This window comes from Manis javanica, chromosome 13, assembly GCF_040802235.1.
Source record: "Manis javanica isolate MJ-LG chromosome 13, MJ_LKY, whole genome shotgun sequence".
Taxonomy (NCBI): Eukaryota; Metazoa; Chordata; class Mammalia; order Pholidota; family Manidae; genus Manis; species Manis javanica.
The window spans coordinates 65,212,939-65,238,764 of NC_133168.1; the positions used below are offsets into that span (position 1 = coordinate 65,212,939).

The 25,826-nt window shown below is 41.4% G+C and overlaps 1 protein-coding gene across 4 annotated transcripts in view; it reads left to right on the top strand.

The window, feature by feature from the left end:
- SASH1 (SAM and SH3 domain containing 1) overlaps nt 1-25,826 on the top strand; it is a 235,881-nt gene that overhangs the window by 93,277 nt on the left and 116,778 nt on the right. For 3 of the 4 annotated variants that reach the window (XM_073219726.1, XM_037022006.2, XM_037022007.2), the window contains exon 2: nt 7,123-7,251. The exons of the other annotated variant lie outside the window; for it this stretch is intronic. In XM_073219726.1, the coding sequence (XP_073075827.1) occupies nt 7,123-7,251 (129 nt within the window). The remainder of the gene's footprint in view (nt 1-7,122; nt 7,252-25,826) is intronic. 4 annotated transcript variants of the gene reach the window in all.

The following is a 25,826-nucleotide window of genomic DNA, read 5'->3' on the forward strand; positions in this document are numbered from 1 at the left end:
TCAACAAGTTTCCATGACCTAACCATATCATTGGATTAAAATAAAGACCATACTTGGCTCTTCTGTCTAGTAGTAATAAACATTATTGTTTCTTGATTTTTGTATTGTATACTTAGCGTCTAGCACAGCATCTGTAATGTCATAGGTGTTCAATAAAGATTATTTGCATTAATGAAATAACCTGTTAGGTGTTGTTGATGGAAGAGCATAATTTTGTAGCTCTGATCACTTTCTTTGTCGTACCTGACAATCAGTTTGATGTCAATTTGTAGCTCTGATCACTATCTTTATTATACCTGTGCACACTCTCTCCATGAAAGATGCGGAGGACACCTTTTTCATCCATTTTATTGTAACTACTTACCTCGTAGCCAGGAATCTGAGTTTCCATATTCAGACCAAGGTTTTCAAATTCCTGCCCAGCAGATCATCAGGGATTACTAGTTTGTGCGTACCATTTTGGTAATAACATTTTTGGTGAAGATCTCAAACCTTTTCTGTCTTACCGTCAAGCAGACTGCATTGGGTCTGAGGCAGGAAAATGAGAAGGGAAAAATTCTTCTGCTGTGGCTTTAAAGCTATCCAACCACTGATGACAGTTCCCTAAGAGAGCAGGGAGCACAGAAGAGAAATACCCAGGAGAGCGTTGGAGAAGCATCTGTGTTGAGGGGTGAGCCGAGGAAGAGGGGTTGAGAGTCTGGAGGAAGCCCGTGGACTTAGGCTCTAGAGGACCCCCACGGTACCCCCCGGGAGGCCCATTCCATCAGTGATACTCATAATTTTTGTCACAGATTCACTGGAAGATGCTTTGTACATTGTGACCAAGTTCAGTTACACATAATAACTGAAACAAATATTGCAGGAAACAGTACCCTTTCTTCATGGATGTTTGCCAACACGTTCTCTCGTTCTCTTCTGTTCTGTGCTGGTCTGTGTTCTGCAGTGTTATTTAAACAAATGCTGGTCTCAAATGTCCACATTTATCTTAGGACTCTGCGGTGGCTTAGGACTGTATCAACCCAGAAGCCAGAAGTTGATCAGCAGCAACCACAGTTTGTAGACTCTGCAGATTGGCCGTGGTTGACAGGCATCAGGCAGCTCCCGTGTGGTGTCCCTGATCGGCCTCCTTACCTTGTGGTGTAAGTGGAGCTGGGGGTCTGTGGCCAGTTCAGGTCCTGCCAGCTCTCTTATATCTTCTGGGAGTCTGCAGCTGCGCATGTGTGTAGGTCCATCAAGAAGAACTCCCGCTTCTCTTTGTAGGTCACCCGTGGCATCAGTGCTGGATTGGATGAGAGGCAGGCGTGGCCTCTGGTTGTCTCTGCGGTTCCAGTGTTCTCATGGTCTCTGTTTTGACGTTGAACTTTCACGCCCAGCTTCCTTCATAACTGCCAGCCTGGCCGACCACAGTGACTTCAGGGTCTATACCAGGTCCTGTACTGGCCGTTTCCCCAGCTCGTGTGCACAGCCCTGGCAGGTCACGGTCTACAGGGTGAATGCCACTGCAGTTGCTTATCCATTCAGGAACAGGAAAGAACTTAGAACTTTTTATTTGTACTTGATTTTAATCTCATTTAAAATGCCTGTTTTTTATGCATTTCCAATGTAAATGCTTCTAGTTGCACTAAAATAAAGACCATACTTGACGTTTCTGTCTAGTAATAATAAATGTGAATGTTTCTTGATTTGTAAATAGATATAATTTATATTAGTAAGTGCTTATAGTTGTATGTAGATATGTATTTATAATTATGTGATGCAAAGGAGGCTCATGCCCTTTTTTTTATTATCTTTTAATTTTTCCCGACTTTCAAAGTCTATCTACTGCCTTAGAAGCAGTTGGTGAGAGAGTGCTGGAAAGGAGGGAGTGGCCACTCATGCCTGCCATGAGGCCGTGCGTTCTTGTGGAGGGCATTTATGTTAACTGCTGATGCATGGTAGCGGGGGCCATGGCACCAAGATCATATTTGCCAAAGCAGGGATAGACATAGGCTCTGGCAAGTTCTGGTTGTTTTCGGAGCGAGGAGAGTGGAGGATGTGAAATCAGCCCTCCGGCCACCTGCCATGTGGGTGTGTATCCCCAGGGCCCTCCGTCACCACCAACCAGAATGATCTCATGTTATTCCTTTAGTGTATGTTTTTGGTTGTTATGTGTAAAAAAACTTCTTTCTGAGAAAACTTTACAGCTCAAACCATCTGCAGCAATGCTGGGTGTGGAACTTCAGAGAAAAATAATTTGAGGTCAATTCTTATACAGTCAATGAATTTCTCGGGAATGATGTGGTAGGATAGGATGATGGAGTTGGTGTAAACAGGGACATCTTATGGATTCAGTGAAGCTGAGCAGGGAAACCAGAATTAAACTCTTTTTTTATAGTGGTAGCAGTTTCATCTGAAAGGTTGCTGCAGGTGTTTATCACCTCAGAATCTTTAAACAAGCTAATTAAGAGTGAAAACACATTGTGAATTCAGACAAGAAATCAGTGAGGCTTCATTGATTTCTTCAGTGGATTCGGCTTGAAGGGTGCAAATGTACTGATGTGTATCTGCATCCCTCTCCAAAACACCAGGGAGCATTGTAAGCATAGCATATAATTTCTATTTCATAAAATATGTCACATATGTACTTATGAACAGGAAAGGTAGAGACACACTAAATAAATGGCAGAATTCTATTCTCTTTCTTCCCTTCAACTTTGGGGATTCAGAGCAACACACTGAGTTTTCCCTTGGGACTCTATCTTAGAGATACATAAAATAGTAGGACCACAAGTTTATTTGCATTCATCTGCATGTGATCTGCATACAGAAGTACAGATTATAGTGTGTCTCCTCCTGTTTTTCAGACATTTTTCTTGTTTTCCCCCCTTAAACCTGTTAAGATATTCTAAACCATAAATGGCACCTGAGGAAGAAGAGAGCAAAAGTAATGACATAGATGCCTTCTGTTTTCATAGTTCTTTTAATTTTCCCATTTTACAGGGACAGAAATACGTTGGGATAAATAACAGAAATACTGTTAAGTCAGTTGTTGAGAGAACAGTGCTGTTACTTTTCTTCTTAATATCTGCAACAGTCCACCCCACCTGACTCGTTTGGTGCAATGCCCCTTGTCTCTATAGTGTTATGTTAGTTATATAAAATGTGAGTGTGTGTTTGGTATAAGTGTGCCCTGTGGCTCCATGGAAGATTCCATAAGGTTGTCTTCTTTTGAGAGGCCTCTGGTACTGGGACCACAGATTTAATTTGATGTTCATACCAAGTGAAACAGATGGTCATATGGACAGATGCTGTGGCCTGGTTTTGTAATAAGGAAAGGAAAGATAACTTGAATCTTCATGTATTTGTTTGTTTTTGAAGACGGGTGGGAAAATTCTCATAAAAAAGTAATGTGACACAAAATTTCATAATTTACTAAAAAAAATTGTTAGAGGAAATAATGTTTCCTCTGTTCCTAAAGTTGAACAAATATTGCTTCAGCCTAATGCATGAGAACCTAAGGGGAAACATAAGAAGGGAAACAAATTAGACAAGTAATAAACTTTGTAGCAGAAAGGATGGACACCTTGAAAGAAAAATGTTTAAAAAGGAATCAGTTGCTGTTAGAAGTTTGTTCTGTAACATCAGTGCCTCTTGACATTAACATTGTGGGGTACTGAGTTAGACATGAACTTCACATCCCAGAAGAAAGAGGTACTAGGTGTGGTGCTGTTGAAGCATTGGCTGCATTATTTACATTCCTTATAGTCTAATTGTGCAGATATTTTTAGTAGAAGTAAATATTTTCACTGAGTAGGTTTGTACTGTCTCAAGAACAAGTTGGATAGAAACATTGCAGCGGTTTCCAGATAGTTCTGAAAAAGCATGGATTTTGAGTGGATCAAGAGAAAGACATCATGTGGTTCATTGGTTCCATCTGATTGGAATGGACAGGATTCTGTTCTGGGAATGGCAGGACAAGACCTAGTTTTTAAAAACATTTTATTCTTTTGCCTTTCTTGGCATTTCAGTCATCAGCACTGATGAAAGTGGCAATTATGGGGACTTGCTGCACATCTGGAAAGTGATTTGGGAACAGAGAGGCAGCTGTGCCGCCCTGTTCTAAATTATTACCTGCTGAGCACCAGGCGAGGAGTGGACATTGCAGCATATTGCAGGGTGTGAAATGTTTGCTGTCTTTGGCCTGAGTGGAGCTGAACATCTGGTTCTTCCTCATGAGCAACCGATATATTTTCCAAGCCCCCAAATTATTGGGGAGTCTTGAATGACTGGGAGTGAGGGGTAGGAACTTAAACATTTTCTCTACTTGGGGAAAAAGTTTGACCCACAGCTGAGAAATTTCACACTGAACAGTTGGCTTTGAAGGTATTGCTTGCATATATGAGAGAGAAGGAGACATGGGGAAAAAAGTAATTGAACAAAACTGCATAAATAATGGACTAAAAATGTTTAGAGTCGCTTTGATTGTCCAAGAAAACAGTTGGTTGTGGTAAGTTCTACAGTTCATAAGCATGAAAGCTGGGAATTTTTGAGAAGGCAGAATTCCACATTGGAGTGCCAGAGAGAGAGAGAGAAATTAATTTCCACTTAAGAACAGCAAGTCGTAGGTCCCAGGCCAAAGGGAATTGGGCTGCCTTTAACATTAGCTTCAGCAAGCTCACTCAGGTATTAGAAGATGGGGATGTTGGACATGGTCCAGGGTGGCAGGTATGTTTCCTCTCCTGGAAGGGTGAAGGTAGCAGTTTACCAGAGTCCAGCCACTTTGCTGTTACAGTCCTGGCTGACAGCAGCAAGTGGTCAGTCAGAGCAGGTTTCCCATGGGAGCTGCTCATTCCTAAAACTTTCTCCAGAACTTTCCCCCAGTTCTTCTGATCTTGGAACTGAGGTGAGTGGGGTGGAAGAGGCCTACTCTGAGGGCAGAGTCCGCTGGCTCCCCTAGGCCTCCCAGTCTGCAGGCCTCAGCTCCTTTCTGGACCGGGTTGGGACTGTGGGGGCGGAGCTGAAGGATCCGGAAAGGCAGGCTGTAAGCTTGGGGTTTATTTTGTAGGGTGGGTGTTGGATGGCATGGATGATTTGTAGGGGCGGGAGAGCCAGTCACATGTCTGTTTAGAAGGTCACTTTGTTGGCTGGGTCAATGGCAGGTGAGGCGAAGCGGGGAAGGAGACGGAGAAACCAGGTGGATGGTGTAGGTTTTTGTGTTGAGCCCCCTGGGGCCTGTGTGGTTGAGTTGACCCTGCTGAGTTGAGGTGAGTCAGGGCAAATCTTGATCAGAATTTGATACCTCGTGTGCTATGTTTCAGGAACCACTTTAAGATCTTCCGCTCTGGCACCCTCACTCCTAAGACTGATTCTGTTCTCAAGCAGTTTCCTTTACTGAAGGCGAGAAAGCTAAGGCCACAAAGGCTGGTGGACTCCAGGCCTCTCCTCAGAGGCTCAGCAAGAGCTTTCCATCTTGACTGATGTTATTTCTCTACTGGAAATGCAATAGACATTCTGAAGAGGAGGGTAGGCTCCGCCTCCTCTCCTCGGTCAGTCCAGCCTGCAGTCGCAGACAGACTGTATGAAGGAAGTGCTTTTGCCCAGACATGTTCAAATGTTCAAACATCTTACTGGTCTTACAAGAATCCTTCTTGTTCTCCCTAATGGACACATTGAGGTTGTTCCCTCAAATGTAGAACATGTTGCTGGTGGGAAAGGAAGTGTCTTTTCTAAAAAATGTCTTTCAATTTCTGTTTCTCTTCTCTTCCAGTTCTGTAAAATCAGTGAATGCAGAAGTGGGCTAGACAAGATCATGTGCTCGGATCCAGGCCTACCGATGGGGTCTTAAGCAGAAAGCCCTCTGGGGACTCTTCATCCCAAACCCTGCTTGCATCTAACCGTGCTTTGCAGGATTAGACATGTTGCTTTGTATGACGTGCTAACTTTAAGTATGTGACAGGGCTGGCCAGTGTCCTGTAAAATGGAGAGTGTATAGGTACCTTTAGGGCTCTCTGAAAGTTAGCATTTTCCTTGGTTGTCTTCATAGGGTGGGTCATTTATTCATAGCAAAGAAAGGACATGTTGGGAAGTGTAAAGGGGCAGGGAGATGTTTTTCTGAATGAATGAATGAACACAGGAAATGGCATAAGTTAACAAATGTATACAGCATTTCTTTCCTTCTGTATGTGTAGAGGCATGTGTTTAGTAATCAACTCCTCTAAAGGAAGACTAGAGTCAAAAACTATCTTGTAGTGGATATTAGTAGCTAAGTAAATTTTGAGGACTTACTATGTACCAGGCAGACTGTGGGGGATGGGGACTAAGTACTAAGAAATTCATATGTTACTTCATTGCCTCTTACTGTGGAGTGGGTACTATTACTAATCAGTATTACCAGAGATTAGGAACCATGTCTAAGGCCCTTGCACAGCAAGTGACAGCAGAGCTGGGTGTGAACTCAGGAGTGTGGACCCCAGAGCAGCTACCCTGGCACTTAGCTCAGTGAAAAAACACAAGTGTTTATTTATTTATTAATGTGAATTTGTAGTGTATGCTTTTGCATCTGTACTGACTCAAGAAATAAGATGCTCCACTTTTTAAGGGTCTCCTGGGAGGGTATGGCTCAGGTATGTGCCAGATGTAGCATTGCCCATGGGCTCCTGGATTCTCAGGTTCCAGTCAGATCTTCTGGGAGTGGGGTCTTGGCATCCAGCTTTCTCACAAGCTTCCCAGGAGGGTCTCACCAAGCGACTGGGCTTTGGAGAGCCTCTTACTGACTGCCATTGCTCACAGTACTTCCTGGACGCTTCGTAGCCCTGCTGGGTAGGTGGAGGTGTGGGGGACTTTGGCACCAGACAGGCCCATTCAGAGGCCTGGCTTCCTTGCTTGTTAGCCCTACGATCCCTAGGCTGTCACTCAGCCTCTTTGAGCTACTGTTTGTCCATCTCTACAGTGAAGAAAAATAGGTCCTGTGTCCTAGTGCTTCCTAAGGATTAGGAGATGTCATGTGTAAACTACCCTGATGGATATTCACCACTTAATGATGTCAGCCACTGGGAGCATAAGCACTGGGGACGAGAGGCTTGCAGGTGGACTGACTGCCTTTGTTCTCTTCTTGTTTCTTCCTCCTGCTCTCCTCACCCTCAGGACGGCTCCCTGGGAAACATCGATGACCTGGCGCAGCAATATGCAGATTATTACAACACGTGTTTCTCTGACGTGTGTGAGAGGATGGAGGAGCTGCGGAAACGGCGGGTTTCCCAGGACCTGGAGGTGGTGAGTGAGTGGCACTGGGAATACGCTTCTGCCCAGCAGGGTGCCCCTGCTTCTGCTGCTGGCCCAGCACGCCCCCCTTGGCCTTCTAACAGTCCTGGCTGTGCCTGGAGCATCTGCAGGCTGCTACACTAGTTTGGGAAACCAAACATTCAAATCCCTAAAGGACTAACCCAGTGCTGCTGTATTAAACTGAATGGGTATTGACTAGGGCAGTTTGACCAAATATTTCTATTAATGAAAAGACTAGATATTATTTGTGTTTTAACTTAAGGGAAAAGGCTGTTTTTACTGTTGGCCAGTGCATACTGCATTTTTACTGACTCCAGGCCCAGAGAATGCCTAGGCTAGTTCCCCCTCCCTTCCTCCTTCCTCCTTGCCTTTTTTTTTATTTGAAAAAGAAAATAAAACTTAAAAGAAGCAAGAAACCACCCTAATCTCTCACCTGGTAATAACAATGTTGGTGTTTTAGTAGATCTCTGTTCACTGTTTTTCCTGGGCATTTTTATATCAGCAATACGATTCTTGGTTTTTTTTTTATTTTTTTGAGAGGGCATCTCTCATATTTATTGATCAAATGGTTGTTAACAAAATTCTGTACAGGGGACTCAATGCACAATCATTAATCAACCCCAAGCCTAATTCTCAACAGTCTCCAATTTTCTGAAGCATAACAAGTTCTTACATGGTGAACAGTGCAAGGGCAGTCATCACAGAAACTTTCGGTTTTGATCACGCCTCATGAACTATAAACAATCAAGTCAGATATGATTATTTGTTTGATTTTTATACTTGATTTATATGTGAATCCCACATTTCTCCCTTATTATTATTATTATTATTATTTTTAATAAAATGCTGAAGTGGTAGGTAGATGCAAGATAAAGGTAGAAAACATAATTTAGTGCTTTAAGAGGGCAAATGTAGATGATCAGGTGTGTGCCTATGGACTAAGTATTAATTAATCCAAGCTAGACAAGGGCAGCAAAACATCCACGGATGCAGAAGATTTCTCTCAAAGCAGGGCAGGGGGGATGAGGTTCTGAGCCTCACCTCTGTTGATCCCCAATTTCTCACCTGATGGCTCCCCTGCAACTGTGCCTGTCTTAGGTTGTTCCTCCCTTGAGGAATCTTACCCATCTCTGGCTTAATTCTTGGTTTTTTACTTCATATTTTATTATAGTTTTTCCATGTCATTAAGACCTCTTTATAGTGACCATTTTTCATGGTTATATTTTCTTACTACATCATATTCACGTTCATCTGGCTGTTTTGTAAAGACTTCTGTGTGTGTGATTAGCAGAACATTTGAACTTGGACATGGTAAATAGTAAAGAGCTTAGGTGTTTTCTGTACTACCCATGTGCTAGTATTTCCATGTTGTAATTTGCTACAAAATGTCTTACTGGAACTTCTGCATTTATTAATTTAAATGTTTATCATATATTATACATGAATTTGTTGCGATTCAGTGCTTTTCAGATTATTTAATTGCACTGTGGTGATGTCAGAACCATTTCAGGAACGAAGGCCAAGAAAAGGCTCAGTCTTCCGTGTTTCCTCACCCAGCCCAGCTCCTTTTGACCATTTTTAATACACTGGTGGGGAGGGAGAGGGGAGCTGCATGGATCTAGTTTGAATAACAGAGTCCTTCTGCCTTTAAAAAAACTGAAAATCTGCTAATTCAGACAAATCCTTACTCTGATTTTTCCCGTAAATCTGCTTAGGGTAGGGGAAAAAATACTAATCAAGAACCCAGGAACAGTTAATTCTTTTATTAATAATTCCTTTTATGTTATAAAGGACCTGTTATATAAGGGACCCAACAAGTAGTTTGGGTACCACTGTTATTCTCTAAGTTGGACACCACCCAATTTCGCCATAATTAAGACTGGTGTTCTATATACTTTAATTTCTTTCCTTAACCTAAGTAAGGATTCCTTTGGTCTGGAGTAACGTTATATTGTAACTGTCAAGTAATTATCAATTCTCTTCCCTTTTTGTTCACTGATTTAGCAGTTGCCAGGGGTGGGAGTTGGTACAATTGAGTCAGTTGAGGCTGAGAAGCATCAGTAGGGGGGCCAAAAGCCATCATCCAGGGAGCCTGACACGACCCAGGTAGGCACGTGGGTGTGTCATCATTGCCAAGGGCTGTCCTATAACTTTGTCCCCTGACGTGTGAATGGTGGGGTTGTTTCCTTCCTCTTAGGAAAGTAGCATCAGGTGGCAAGACTCTGTAAAGTTAATCAGGCTCTCCTGTTGGGGCATAGTGAATAAAATAAGACTTCCTTTTTGGCAAGATTGCAGCCAAGCAACAACCTAAATACTACACTGAGTTCTAGATGTTGCAGTTTTGACCTTGTGTGACAGTCTGATGTCATACTTTGTGGCCCCCTTGGACATTTTACCACACAAGGAAATGATCACTGTGAGCTGGTAGACGATCTCTGATATAATAGTCAACTGCTCATCTCAGAATTCTAGGTGGTTAAGAGTTGAGGTTACCATAATCATCCCATAGTGTTTGGAAACCTCAGAAGGCAGCCTCTAGGTAGAAAAGGAAGCCTGTCTGGCGGTGGATAAATAGGTAAATAACTTCTTCCCATTTGGACAGATGGGCCTAATTTGGTGTGCTGTGTTCCAGAGCTGCAAAAGATGGTCTGGGGAAGAAAAACACTGCATGAGCTTAATTAGTTCTCATCCAAGGTGCAAGAACGTGGTGGTCGGTAAAATTGATGGGAGCTAATTTGAGTCAGGCTGGAAACTGTTCATCCTTTAAATTGTAGTTAGTGAGAAAAGTAGGATCCCAAATTGGCATATTCAGGGTTCTCTTACCGTGAAATTCCGGGCAAGTGGCAGTGGTAGTGGGAAGCTCTCTAATTGCCAAAGGCCAGCTTAGATGCCCTGTGTTCCACTCTGTTCACTTGGCCCAGGAGTCTAGAAGTCATTCTAGATGTGTTTTAAGGTCGTCCATCATTCAGGCCTTGGTTGCAACACTCGCCATTTACTGGAAGTTACCTCTCATGTGGTTAGCGCCTCACAGATAGAGGCCTGATGGGAACTCGTTTTCTTGAAGAGCTGCAACTTTCAGTCCCTAACACTGCCTTTTATTGCTTTCAATTTTACCTGTGTTTCTAGAATTTGAATTCTGCTTTCAGGCAAGTAGACAAACCTCTTCCCTACTCAGCTGTTGGAACAGCTTTTGGTCTGAGAACCTACAGCTTCATACTTACTTCACTGCTGTGCCAGTAAGCAGCCCCATCAAAACTGATTTGGAGAAAAAAAATCCACTTAATGCAGTAAGAGCAATATATTAGGAGCCTAAAACATTTCATAGGGATAAAAGAAGCATGAAGTTTGTTGTCTGCTATAGAAAAAGTCATTAGAGGTAGCTCACCATGGAGAGTTTCAGGTGATGGGTTGAATCAGTTTATGACTTTGTTTCATCTCAAATCATCTGAGTGAATTTTGGCAATAGAAGGAATATTCTATAGCTAGAATAGATAATTAAGATATTTGGTTAGCTTTAAAAGTAAAAAAAAAGAAAAGACACCACATTGTTCTTAAGAGCTAGTTACATGTGAGCTGGAGAATAAACAAACCAAAAAGAGACTTTGCCCACAGAGATGCTTGACTTACCCCTGCAGAAGAAAAAGTTTTGATAATTGTGTTAGTAATTAACTTTCTGGAGTGGATATCAATCTACTTCTCAAGGACCTAATCACCTGGCTCCTGACTGGAATAAAGCACTTACTTTTTTGGGGGGAGGCACAGGGGAGATAGTTTAGATGAAGGCAACAGAGAGTACAGATGGGTAAAAAATTTATAACTGTGGAAAGAGTTTTTGTTTAGCACCAAATGGGCCCTAGAGGAACAGTGTGTTTGGACCATAGCCTTTGCCTCTGCTGGGGATGGGGACATTAGTGCTTGTGCACAGCAGGGAGGTACCCACATTTCCACACATTAGCCACATCCCTGAGCCCTGTGTGCTTTTGGCTGGGAAAAGCTGCATTTGGAAATCACGCAGGTTTCTAAGTCCATAATGTGCCCATCTCTAGTGATGTTAAGTCTGACATCTGTCAGAGTGATGCTGTGCGTCCAGGAAAGGGCTCTTCCTATTGGCCTTATCAGCTTCCTTGGCATCTTCGAGGTTGAGCCTGCTGGGGTGTTGGCAGAAAACCAGTGGGTATGCCTGCAGGTGCAGCACAGTCCTGACAGAGAGTCTCTGCCTCCAGCAGGACCCTGTTGGTGGCACCGGCCAAAGTCCGGGGACAGACTCACCCAGGTCTCTGAGGCCTGGGCCTGTAGATAAAAATATTGCCCATTATAACAGAGAAATGGGATATCAGAACCATTAACATTGGTGTAGGTATCATTAGTGGGGTATAATTATTGTTCCTTGCTTTTTAATAATTTAGTCTTCTTAGATATAATTCTGGACTAAGAGGTTTTCAGAGTGACTAGTGAGTGATTCTTGGGCTGCCTTCAGACTGTACCACCTCAAGCCTAAGGCAGCATCCTACCCCCTGGCTTTGTGTAGAAACACTTATGTGAAGAGGCAGGGGAAGGTGGACAGACTTGGGGACCAGTTCTGGCTGTTGTACTTAACTGGCAAGTTGTCTAACCACTCCAATCCTCAGTTTCCCCATCTATAAAATGGGGGTAAAAATATCTCAGAAAGGTATTGGGAGGATTAAATAAGAAAACTGCCATAAAGTACCTGGCACATCATCTTAAGTGACTTATAGCCATTCATTTATTTTCCTTCCCTTCTGTTCCTAGTTCACAAACTCCTGTAGTAACACTGAAGAACATTCGTTTTTCATACTTCATTAATATTTATTCCCATGAGGGCAGACATTTTTCTTAGCTTTTTGTTTTGGGGAAATTTCAAACATATATAAACAGCATAATATAACAAACTTCCCTGACTCTTACCTGCTTCCACAGTTAGTGGCATTTTGACATTCTCATTTAATCTTTATTCCCCACCCCGACTTGTTATTTTTCAAAAGCTCTTTGTTTGTGAGGTAACATTTACATATTGAAATGTACAAATCTTAACTATACTATATGGTTGTGTCCAATGGATATATCCCTGTCATCCACACTCCAGCATGATGCAGAACATAGCCGTCATCCCGCAAAGTTCCCTCATATCCCTTCCCGGAAAATCCTGGTTTGAGGGCAGGAATTTTTGTTGTCTGTTTTCATCACTTCTGTCTTCCAGTATAGAGAACAGTGCATGGGCATAATCGCACAGTAAGCATTGGTTGACTTCATTTATCTATGTCTTCAAAAACATTTAATGAGCACCAAGCTTGTATCTAAAATTTTGCCCTTCCAGAAACACAGGTAAAAGTTGTTTTCCCCATCCACAAGTCACAACTTAGTGGGGGCATTAGACAAGTAAATGGAGTGTCAAAATGCTATGCAGGAGAACAGAAAATAGCCTCTGATTCAATTCAGGAAAGTCAAAGCAGGCTTCCTGGAGGAGGTGATATCCAGGCCCAGTCATAAACACATAAGATGAACCTGATGGGCGTGGGGTCTGGGTGTGGACCACGCAGAATAACTTCAGGCAGAGGTCACAGTTTCTGCAAAGGTCTGAAATTGAGAGATAAAATGAGACTTTTAAAGGCCATTTTAAAGGCAGGAAATGTGCTGTGGCTGAATCCTAGAATTATACATGTAACAAAAAGGAAACATGCTGTTCTCTCACAGGTCCTTGGATTATTAATGATACAAAAAAACGATGGGATGTTCGCTTTGATTCACCGCCATTCATAAGACAAAGCAGAAACAACTGCCATTTCGCAATAGTTGCCTGGCTGGGCCGCGCTGAACTTGTGGCTTCACACAAATATGCAGACACAGCCAGTCTCTGGGGGCTGGGGGTGGTGTTTTGTTTTATTGACTACTCTTCTTTTGTTATTTGCTAGAGACAGCAAAGCTTATGGAAAACAGGTACTCAAAGGTATACCTTTGAGCTATCTAAATAGCCAAGAAAATGATCAGGAGAGCCAGGTGGCCCCTTGCATGAGTCACCAGGGTTGAACGGAATATTGCCTGGCCACAGGAGCGCAGAAGCCCAGGTCACAAGTGTGCTCCCTAAGTTCTTGCTCTGAAGAGCATTTGTTTTATTTTTGTTTCATTTTGTCTTAACTGACACTGTTTGCCAGCTTCGGGCTGCTGTTGATTTGCAGATCACTGTCAGTGTGCATTGACGGTGAGTCTGAACTACATTCTGCTGTGGGATTCACACGATTGATGTCACAGTACACTGAGGCATTACGTCTTAAACCAGATGGTAATACAGTTCTCTGCTCTGGCTCCTCTCGCACAACGTCACATTTGTAGTCAAATGCCTAGTCCCAATTTAGTCAGCACTTTTTGTACCTTGCACCATGTTAACACAGACAAAAATAGATCTCTTGGCTCCCACATTTGATCTTGGCATCCCATACCTCTCGTCATTCAGGTGCACTTCCATCCTCCTGTGCCGGGAGATCCTTTGTAGACTGCTCAGATAGTTGTGGAAATGGATAGATGTTATATGTGATATGATAGTCTGCAAGCCGAGAGGACTTCATCAGATTTTTCAAATATGGACCAACAAGTTCACCTTCATTTTCTGTTTTTGCTCAGCATTTAGAAATGACTCATTTTTGTTTGTTTGCATTTATAAAAAATAATATGCCTGGGGCATTAAAAACCAAAATAGCATCCTACTCAAAATACCAATGCTTTGCTAGAAAGGGAAGAATCTCTGAGCTTTGTAGTTGTTTTCATTTACTTACAACAGAGAGAATTCCTAAATGTTAATCCGACTGACGGTAATCGGGGAGAGAAGCCAAGGAATTAGAGTAAAAGGCCACTTTGATGGCAGAATCTGGGCTTGGGAGGGGAAGGAACATCTCTGTTTTTGGCATCAGGACCCTTTCAAGTTGAGTGATGCCCAGGCCAGGTGCTTTTTTGTTGCCCTGGAATATTACAACCAGGGCACCAAAACCATTGTTTGATCTAAATGTTTATATTTAACAATAAAATGATTTTAATGTGGAAGATTACAGTGTCAATTTACTATGCTTATCACAAGCTGGTTATAAGCTATTTAAACATGTGAAAAGGCTCTTTTGGGGAAAGGTGAAGGTTGAGCTTCTGGAGTGGGATCAGGCTGATAGAGCAGGAAGTCACCCGGGGCGGGACTGTGAGCCTTTGCTGGTGTGGCTGCTCTTGCCTGATATCAGCCGCCTGACCTGTAGGTCCATATTTTAGGCTAATCTCTCACCATAACTTCTGTGCACTGAAATGACTAAGGACAGAAGGAATTGGGTCCTGGAGCACCTAGAATATTGATTGGAGTTTTCTCTGGCTACCTCTTTCTAAAAGGTCATGCCACCCATTTCAGCAGCAGTTTCTGATTGGGAGCTGCCTTTTCGTTCAGTTTGTAAGTTTAGAGAATCTTACTTTGAATAGAAGAAAGCAAGATGGCAGAATGTTGAGCTGATTTGTTTGATGTAGTTGCTTCATGTCTTATTCTGGCTTTTCAGCCATTTGGTATCTGGAAGGATGCAGACTAATTTGGTGATTTTGGAAAGTATATCTCAGTCCTCCCAGAGCCCAGCCATTGCCTTTCCTTCAGTGCCTCCCTGTATTACTCAAAAAAGAAATCAGATTCTGACCTTTTTTTCCCTTCCTCCTGCCATGTCAACCTATGTATTAAAAATCGAGGCTTCATTTATTAACTACAGCAATAGTGGCAGAGTCTGACTTCAGGAGTAAGCCAGTTTCTCGGGCTCTGGCTATTCTGAGGTTTGTACACAAATCATTTATTTATAAGGGATAGTACGAGAGACTTTCTGCAAATTAGAATACGAAGATGTTCTAAATTTGTGCTACAGTGACACCATCCATCTCGTGGGCCCCAGCAGAAGCTGATGGAACTTAATCAAAAATAAATCAAGGGCACGTTCAAACCAGATTGGAAGCACATCATGAATATTCGTGAACATCTGGATGTGTTTGTGGGGGTGTATGTTATTTTTTTAATGTGTGCGATAGCAGAGACATGGCTTCTTAATAAAGATGCCTAGAGGAAGACAGATTTCCAACTTGATTTCAAAGGGTATGTATTTTTTTGTATATGCATGTCCTCTCTGCTTAAGGTGTGGTCCACTTAAGGTGTGTTTAAGGAATATCCACTTCTCCGGGATATTCCTGTGATATCTTTGACCTTTTGGAATCTGTTTTGGTGTTTTAATCTGAATTCTTTATTTCAGTTATCACTTGACTATTAAGATGAACCTTTCTTCCTAAGTGAAAATTTTAACTTAAGGGAAACTTACTATTTGATATTTTGGATGAATCTTTTAGATGCTGGGGATATTGTGATAATGATCAATTAAACTATTCTGTATCACTGATCACCAGTATAACTTACCATATGTAAGACTCAGGGTACTTTATCTGCCTCACCTCCTGATGTACTGCCAATAACTGGAAGTGAGCATAAAATATGAGAAAGCCATAGTGATAATTATGCTGATAGTTATCATAATAATAACATTTTTAAAAGCACATTGGAGTTTATGAGGCATCTACATCTACCTGATTTAGTTCTTTTGAGAACCCTTTGAGGCGGACATTAATAATTTCATTATTTCACTTGGGCAGCGGCTGAGGCTAATGCTCCCAAAGGGAGGCTGTACTACCTGGTTGAGGCAGACCTGGACAACCTCACCCATTCACCTGGGTGTTCATTGCCTGCAACCCCAGTTTGGGTGTTGCCCGTGGGCATCACCATGACTGCTTCCTCGGGCTTCTGTCAAGACTAAGATGTTTGTAGAGCATTCGGCAGAGTTCATGGGAACAAGTTAGAAATCCAATCATGTTTATGGTCAATATTGTAATTGTTATTTATAATAGAAATATTCATTATTGGCAAGATTAATAATCATAAAAATAGGACTTGTTGAGAAGCCAAACAGCTAGTAAGTATCAGAAAAAGGATTTGAAACAAGGTCAGTGCCAAATCTGAATGCCCCCAGGCCACTCACTAATGTTTTTTACTCTAAGAATTCTTCCCCAAAGAAAGTAAATCTTGATTTACAGATTAGTTTATTAGTTTACAGAAAAGTGTATTATTACAAAGCATAATGTAATAGAAATAATTTTTATTGTGCAAGTTATAAAGATACATTAACTGTGAAAAAAAATTGGACCCCCTCCCAAATTCCTTAAAGTAGAAGTTTAGTCTCCTAATAGTCACTTACCAAGGATAGCAATTCTCAATAGTTGGGGTTTAAATAGCTTTCTTGAGTTATTGTTATTTTGTATTCATTCTCCCTTCACATCTTCATTTTCTTCTTTCTTTGCATATTCAGAAATACAGACGTATATGATGAATTATCTATGGCAGATTAGAAGCTGTAAATTAAAAGAGGGTTTACTGGTTGCTTGAGACAGTCATCTGATTGAAAGTGGTAAGAAATGGTAGGAAATCAAGAGACAAAATTTAAAAAGTAGAACTCAAAAAGCCTGGCATCCTGGCCTGTTTAGAACAGGGGTAAACATCTGTGCAGATTTTGTGGACAATCCTGAATTAAGAAGAATTTCTTCAATTATATTCCCTACATTGTTATAGGACACAGAGGACAATAAACATTAGAAAAATTCTATTCAAGAAGCAAAATGACATGAAGATATTGTACTGTTTTATGTGTAGCTTTTTCTTAAAAACTGAGTTTAACAGAATGACCCAATATTGGAGGGGTTTATACTATTGTAGTTCTGATGTGTTATGTAATAAGAATTTTAGAGATGGCTAAATGTATTCTTTCTGAAAGGGAATGCAGGAAACTGATATAATCAGCCAGGAAAAACAACATTTACTGGTTTTCATGTGTTTTTCAGTAACTGAGTGCCATGGGGAAGTGTTTGGAGACAAAAAATAAGAGCCTCATTTCAGGAAGCATGTTGCAATAGAACAAGACAGCCAAGTATAAGATTATATTAGTCATATTCCTAAGCGGTGATAGAGATCTGCTTCCAGCTGTTCTAGTTTTCCATTGGTTCACATGGTGATGCATTAGGCATTAGGCAATAGGAGAGGGAAAGGTTGGTGATGCTCGTTGTTTGGAAAGGTAGGCTGAACTTGTCTGGAAGAGCAGGTCCTATGGGCTAGTGTCAGGCCTCTGCAGCTAAAATCATGCAAGGCTGGTTTCTGAGTAATTGAGGCAAGAACTTGTGCAGTTGCTCTGCTTATCCTGTACCATCTGCTGGGCCAACAGGAGTAAACAGCTAAGGTTTAGGTGAGTTTAATAGGGCTGACTTTTTAAGGGGCACTTACAGTTAGAATGATAGAGACAACTATATATAGCAATAGCCAAGGTTTTATGTATATTGTTTTTTTTCCAAGTAAGTATCTTTTTTAAATTAAACTATAGGTGATGTGTTCTTTATAAAACATGTATTGAATACCTGTCATGTGAAAGTACATACTACATATTGTCTCTCTTTTTAAAAATAAGCTTTTTATTGAGATATAAATTCACATACCATAAAATTCACTCTTTTAAGTATACAGCTCACTGGCTTTAGTGTATTCATAGGGTGGTGCAGTCTTCACAGTCTAATTCCAGACTGGTGGTGTTTTGCACCTTTCTGTAGTGAGTGTTTTTCACCTCTCTATAGTGAATGTATAATACATTTTCATTACTCTCTTTCTGGCTAGAACAGTTTCTGATGCTCAGTAGCTGATAATAAGTATCTGTGGAATGAATGAATGGTAATAACTAGGCTTTTGGGGCATATTTGGATTCCTGTCCTCAAAAAGTGAGGCTTTCTTATTACCCTCTTGTTTTTTTTCTTAATTTTGGTATCATTAATCTACAATTACATGAAGAACTTTATGTTTACTAGGCTCCCCCCTTCACCAAGTCCCCTCCACATACCCCTTCACAGTCACTGTTCATCAGCGTAGTAAGATGCTGTAAAATCACTACTTGTCTTCTCTGTGTTGCACAGCCCTCCCCATGCCCCCCCACACTATACATGCTAATTGTAATGCCCCCTTTGTTTTTCCCCACCCTTATCCCTCCCTTCCCACCCATCCTGCCCAGTCCCTTTCCCTTTGGTAACTGTTAGTCCATCCTTGGGTTCTGTGATTCTGCTGCTGTTTTGTTCCTTCAGTTTTCCTTTGTTCTTATACTCCACATATGAGTGAAATCATTTGGTACTTGTCTTTCTCCGCCTGGCTTATTTCACTGAGCATAATATCCTCTAGCTCCATCCATGTTGTTGGGAATGGTAGGATCTGTTTTTTTCTTATGGCTGAGTAATAGTCCATACCCTCTTGTTTTTAAAATAATCATGAGTAAGAAACTTTTTAAGCAAGAAAATTTTGGGAAGTATAATTCTGGGAAATAAAGTGCCTTTATCACAGAGTGAATCCACTTAAAACATGTTAGGAGGTTCAGACTTATAATTAGAAGAGAAAAGGCTCCCAAGGAAAGTTTATAACAATTTCTTTCATGGTTTCAAGTTTGCTTTTATAAACCTAATTTCAAGTATGGCGCTAAGGGATAAGCTGCTGTCTTAAAATGGGTATCCAACTGTAAAAATACAGGATCCAGTAAGGACGATCTTCATAAAAGGTGGAGTGCAATAGAAAAATGCACTTGGTACCCCAGTCCTTCCAAACTGACTTGGCCACGCCCCCTCCTCCCTATTACATGGTTGCTTGTTGTCTCCCCTGTTGCTTTTTCCACTCAAATTCCAGGCAGCAAATTTCTCCCTTTTTTTGTTTGACCCAGCTGAGCCAATCGTAGTTGACTGAAAATGCAGAATAGTAGAGAGGGGAAAAGTAATAATGCAAGTGTTGGGGGTTGAGTGCGGTCCTGGAAGGAACCAACACTCACTTTTCCTAGGCTAAGGAGAGGTGGTTAATTCTGCCGCGAATGTGGCTGGACTGAAAGTCCCTAGTTTCCAGATCTTCCTGTGAAAGAGCAGGCGCTCACACCTGGGGACTCTCCTGCTGCCCCCTCCCTCTCCCCCTTGCTCCCTTTTCCTCTTTGCACTGCACACAGGGTGGTTCCATTCCCCTCCCACAGACCTACTGTCCCTCCAGCCCTGGCCGCCTAGTTCTCATCTCCTCTGTGTGATCACTTCTGTGTGCATGTGTGGGTGAGTGTGTGAGAGAGAGAGAGAGAGAGAGGTGCAGGGAGCAAGGATATCAGCAAATAATGGTGGATAGGGTTGTAGAAAATAATCATAAAGGAGAGGGGACAGGCAGGCAGGAGGAAGGCCAGAGAAAATGCACCTTCTGCCCACATCTTGTCATAGCCCTTTCCTGATTTTGGTGGTATTTGGTTTGAGGCACAGAGAACAGCAGGTTCTGCCTGAGTTCACAGTAGGGCTGAGAATGCAGATGCCAACAAACTGTCCTGCCCACCTGCCACCCTCTCCCTCCCCATCGGTCCCTCAGCTTTCCCCCTTCCTCACTCACCTCCTCCTGCTTTCACCTCCTGGTCCTCTGTCTTCCTGGAGCCCATCCTCACTTCCGAGCCTTCACCTCTTCCACTGCCATGTGACGATGGCCACCAGTAAATACCTGAAGGCCGTGCACCCTCTCTCATTCCCCTGGGGCAAGTTCATCTTGGAATCTCAAAGTGAACTTCAGTTCCATTTTTCCGTGGGAGCCTGTTACATGTGGCAGGTAGTCTCTGCGTTCTGTATCCCAGCATATTATGATGTGTAGTTTGACTTGGGAATGTGTCCACTATTGCAAACATAAAGTTCAGTGTTACTTGGAAAAAAAATCAAATGATAAGGTAATCTTTAGACCCCAACCCATCTTGTGCTGGGCAGTGGCCTCCATGATAATGGAGAACTTGGAGACATTTTCTCCAGGTGGAAATATGTTTGTGCCGACATCACACAGATTGGAGGGCAGGACAGAGGATAGGGCAGTGCTGGAGAGGAGGCCAGAAAGTCATGTTTCTCATTGCTGGGTGCTGGGCACCTGGCCTGGCCTGAGTGAAATCTCTTTCTGAACTGCAAGAAATTAAAACACAAGTTAAAGTAAACTCAGTTGGCATATGTTATTTTAATTTGTTGTGTTATGTTAAATAATGTTACTATTTGTACACAGATTCCTTAATTCAGTGCTCAGTATCCTATCCATCAGCCTGTAGCAGCCAAGCCACCTCCTAGGACAACTTGCTAATAATTGTGGAGAGGCTGGACTTAGGAATCTAGGTAGTCAAGGAAGGATCTGGCCCTAGGGGATTGGCCAGACAGGATGCCACATTTAGGAATGGCAAAGAGAGCGGAGGGGAGCTGGGAGAGTCAGCCAGGAGGACAGGCCTGTGTTAGGGCTGGGAGGGCACTGTTCATGATGGGAGACTGAGGAGGGCTGAAAGTTTTTAGTTTAGCTTTTATTTTTTTAAAGGAAAAATTAATTTTTTAAAAGATTGTAGTAAAATACACATAACATAAAGTTAACACCTTAACTATTCGTATAGACCAGTGGCGTTAGGTATGTTCTCATTGTGGTTCTGTTAACACCACTGTCCATCTACAGACCTCTTTTCATCCTGCAAAACTGGAACCCCAGGTCTCTTAAACACTGACTCCCTATTTCCTCCTCCCCCAGCCCCTGGCAACCTCCATTCTACTTTGTTTCTCTGTGGATTTGACCATTCTAAGTACTTCATATAGGTGGAATTATACAGTATTTGTTGTTTTGTGACTGTCTTATTTCACTTAGTATAGATGTACTTAAGATTCATCCATGTTGTAGCATGTGTCAGAATTCCCTTCTTTTTAAAGAAGGGAAACATTCTATTGTATGTATATATGACACTTTGTTTATCTATCCATTCATCAGCGGACAGTTGGGTTGCTTCTACCATTTGGCTGTTGAGAATAAGGCTGTTAGGGACAAGGGTGTGCAAATCTCTCTTTGGGCCTCTGCTTTTAGTTGCTTGCGGGTATGTCCAGAAGTGTAATTCCTGGAACATACGATAATTCTGTTTTTCAGATTTTGAGGAAGCTCCACACTGTTTTCCAGAGCAGTTGCACCATTTTACACTCCCACCAACAGTGCCCAAATGTTCCAGTTTTTCCTCATCCTTGCCAACACTTGTTCTTTTCTTGTCTTTTTTTGCAGCAATAGCCATTGTAAAGAATGTAAAGTGGTACCTTATTGTGGTTTTGATTTGCATCTTCTTAATGATGAGAGATGTTCAGCATGTTTTCATGTGTTTTTTTGGCCATCTGTGTATCTTCTCTGGAGATGGCACCTTTCCCATTTTTCATTTGGGTCATTTTTGTTGTTGTTGAGTTGTAGGAGCTTTTTATATGTTTGGATATTAACCCTTATCAAATAAATGATTTGCAAATATTTTCTTCCACTCCCTCGATTGCCTTTTAATTCTGTTAGTAGTGTCCTTTGATGAACGGAAGTTTTATAATTTTAATAAAGTTCAGTTATTCTAATTTTTCTTTTATTGTCTGTGCTTTTCATGTCATATCCAAGAAATTGCCAAAGACAGTGTCCTGAAGTTTTTCCCCCTCTGTTCTCTTGTAAGAGTTTTAGTGTTTCAGCTATTGGATTTAGGTCTTTGATCCATTTTGAGTTATTTTTTGTATATGGTGTAAGATACTCTCTTGGCTTTTATTATCATGCAGTTCATGCATTATTGCATAATTTCAAGAGGTTGTTGTGAAGAAAAACAGTTTCTGCCTCCCTTATGCCGTTTCTTGCCTCTAGACTCTCATTCATCTCAGTTTGTTCTTGAGTCCTGCTCTAAAGTCACCTCCTCTGCAGTCTCTTCCTTGGTTCCCTAAAGGCGGTGACACCTGTCCTTCTGAATCCCCATTGTAGTTTAATCATACTTCTCATATGATGTCTGTTCCTTTCTACTGGCATTATTATTCATATACTTGCGCCATCCCTTCTACTAGATTATAAGCACCAAGGTGGCTGACGTTAATTGCATCCTGTACCCCGTGCCTCACTGTGAGTTATCCCTTGTAAGAGGCCAATGATTATTAACAGAATATCCATTTATAAAGAATTATTAAGTAGATAGTGTAATGTGAATAACAATACTGAATTTAAATATTCTGATGTTTCCATTTTTGCTTTAAATGAATTCTCAAGTTCAGTTTTGTTCTCAAGTGTCTGAAATGCTATCAAACTGTCATCAACATTATAATAAGAATTAGAAAAGAATAAGAGAAGGTGGGGAAGCATTTTTATACCAATATTACCTTGGGGCTACAGAAGAAATTTATGCCTAAGTGACTTCAAATTTGTCCTTAAAAGCTTCAATCTCTGTATAAGGCAGACAACAGAGGAAGGAAATTCCTCGTGCTTTTAATAAAGTTGAACTGCTGGAGGCTGTCACGAAGCATGTATCAGATGACTAGCCTGGTCACTTTGAGAGTCACTCTCACCACAGATGATAACGGGACACACTCTTAGCTTGACACAAAAACTTGGGCTTCTTCCATCAAGAAGTTTCCTATGGACGACCTCTTGGCGTGTGTCAGTTGGAGGTTGTGAACCATGTACGGTAGAGTAGCAGTGAGTTTAGAGAACGTTTTGTAGAACGATCTGAAGAGTACTCACCATGAGAAACCGCTGAAATAGTGAGGTGAGTGTGTTTTTGTTACAAGAAAAAAGGCAATGCTGTGCAAAGCAGTGCTCATGGTTATACATTTAATTGTTGCATATCCAAATCACAAAGGGGATTACTTACAATCTGGATTCGATCTTTTTTTTTTTTTAATCTTAGAAATTCTTAAAGTTCTCAACCAATTCTTCTAGGCCAAGAGCCATATCTTCCTATATATACTGATGAGCCAAATTACCAGTATTAAGTTTTCTCTCTAGGACAATCTTACTTATAAGTTGCACATAAAGTCATATTCCATAGTAAATGGAAACCTCATGACATGAATAAACAACCATGTTGCAAGAACTAGTAAGCGCTGTACGATGGGCTGCCTGAAGAGGACCTCATTATAACCTAACGTAACACACTGTAGTGTCACAGGCTACCCAGTGCTGTCATGTAAAGTCTTCCCCACACATCTGTGACACAGACATAAAAACTGCCTCCAAGATTTGTATTTTTATTTAAGCGATTTCATGGATTTTAGTTAAATATATAATTCTGCAACTTAATCAGTCACTCAGTATTGACTGAACATTTACTAGGTGACCGGGGGCCCAAGAGAAATGCCACAGAAAATTTTTTTGCCACTAAACAAACACACATGAAATAGTAGAAGACAAGATTTTATGTAACTGAGCACTACACAGTTCCACTGTCAGCATTTAATGGGTCCTCACCATGTGCAAGGCTGTATCTAAAACTGTATAGAACAACAGCAAAAAAGTCATTTGGGGTTTTAGCGATTTTCTATGTAGGATTTGGTGAAATTAATATAAAGCATGAAATCCCCTTAAAATTCTCAGTTGTTTGAACATTTATTCCCAAGACCATATGGGAATATTTGCCAAAGCCTCTATGCAGGCTAGCCTCTTGATGGATTTTCCACTAGTTTTTTTAAATCTTTGATCTACATTTTGGTATAATTCATGTTAAATAACCTCTCCACGGTCTGAAGCTAGACTGGATGTGGATACTTAAGACTTACTATGACTTGTAGTTGAGGTGGTAAAGAAGCAGATGTATCTGATGTATCATATTTCAAGATGTTTAGTAGGAGGGTTAACTTTTTTGCTAGTTAGAGGAATCATTTGGCTAGATTTTGATGTAAGGATTGAGAGAAATCACGGTTCCCTGAAGAAACAATTAACAAGCATCCAGTGTTTATTTTTCACATAAACTTTGATGTGTATCTCACTCTCTCCTGGCGGTAGTAGGTAGTAGCTGGTTTCCACTTAGGTGCTGAAGATTGTTTCACAAGTTACAGTATACTTTAAAGCATCCACAAATGCAAGGGAAAAAAAGCTGCTAGAGAATTATGTAAAATGATACAGTGAAGTATTTTTTGTTTGGTTTTTAAACTTGTGATTTGTACCCTAGTTGGTTCAGTTCCCAGAGACCCCAAAAGCTAGAATCCTGCATCATGAAGTATATAGGGAAGAATCACAGGCAAATCACTGTTCTTGAAAAAAAGAGTCATCTCTTAAAGCAACTCAGTGATTCTGATTAATACTGAGGTTTTAATGATGCAACTCTATAGGGACAGATTTACCATTTCAGAAACTGTGTGAACCTGGTGTGTGAAACGATTTCTTACCAAATTTAGTAGTTTGAGGTACTTTAGTATGTAGTTTATGTCATGCTTGGATGTTCAAGGGAGCTTAGCGCAGTTCAGTTTCAGTTAAATTAGTAACTTGCAGAGTGGGTCGCACCCAACTTGTTAAGAGGGATGTTTGAAAGGTTTTGCTTGGGAGAATGACATAAGAATTAGGTTCTTGGGAAGTTTGATATATCAATAGTGCATTCGCTTATGTGGAAGGAGGAAGAGAGGTTAGGCTGTTGCTGCAGCAGAGATACTAGATGTAGGAATGGAAACGAGAAGCAGATGCAAGAAACATTTTGCTGGAGGAATTTAGAGCTTCGTTGAATCCGGAAGGGATCGGGGATAAGCAACAGAGCTGGGAGGTTGGCGTGGCTCTTAGCAGGCGACTGGCTGAAGAGGCTGGACATGCGAAAGAGCAGAGGCTCCCTCTGCAATGTGTAGAGACTGAGGTCCTGTGCGGACATTCTTGCTGAGCTGTGCAGCCAGGAACTTGAGAATGGTGGCCTCGGATTTAGAGAAGCGCTGGAGTGAGAGAGATACAGTCTGAGACTTACTCATCGTTGTCTTCTCAGCACCTCACTCGATGTGTGGCCTTTAATGGTCAGAGGGAGGTGAATGGAAGCAGTGGGTGTAGGAAATGCAAGCAGTTTGATCCTTGGCTCTGAAGGAACAGGGGCAATGAATGAGTAGAGAATTGACCAACCTACCTACCTTTCTCCCTCCTTTCTCCTTCCCTTTTCCTCCCTTCCTTCCTTCCTTCTCCTCTTTTCTTTCTCTGGGGAGAGTTGAACATGTTTGTATGCCAAAGGGAAGAGAAGAAAAGAATGACAACGAGGAATGAAAAAGAGGAAGAATAAATATATGGCACATTGCCTCTCTTTATGAAATCTGTGTAAAAACTTTTGAAGAAGTATGACCTTCCGTCTTTGGACAATGAAAAGTACTTAAAGGTTGGGTGGCTTTTCTGATCTGTCTTTTGCCAGGGGAACATCATTAGTATTTACAGCAGGCAAAAGTCATCCCACAAGGTTCGTTTTCCTAATTTTGTCAGTGTAGTGGTATTTGCTGAAATGAAAGGTAATTATGTAAGGAAATAGAAGCACTCAGATAATTAGGTTTCAGATCCCAGACATGCTAAACATTAGGTCATAAGACATAGTAAGAATGCAAACAGTGGGAAGAATTACTAGAATGTTCCTGCTTCCATATTCATGTGGACATTTTGTTAGGTGCAAATGGTTTTAGTAGGTGACAAATCAAAAACTTTAGGGACTGAGATCTCTGAAATA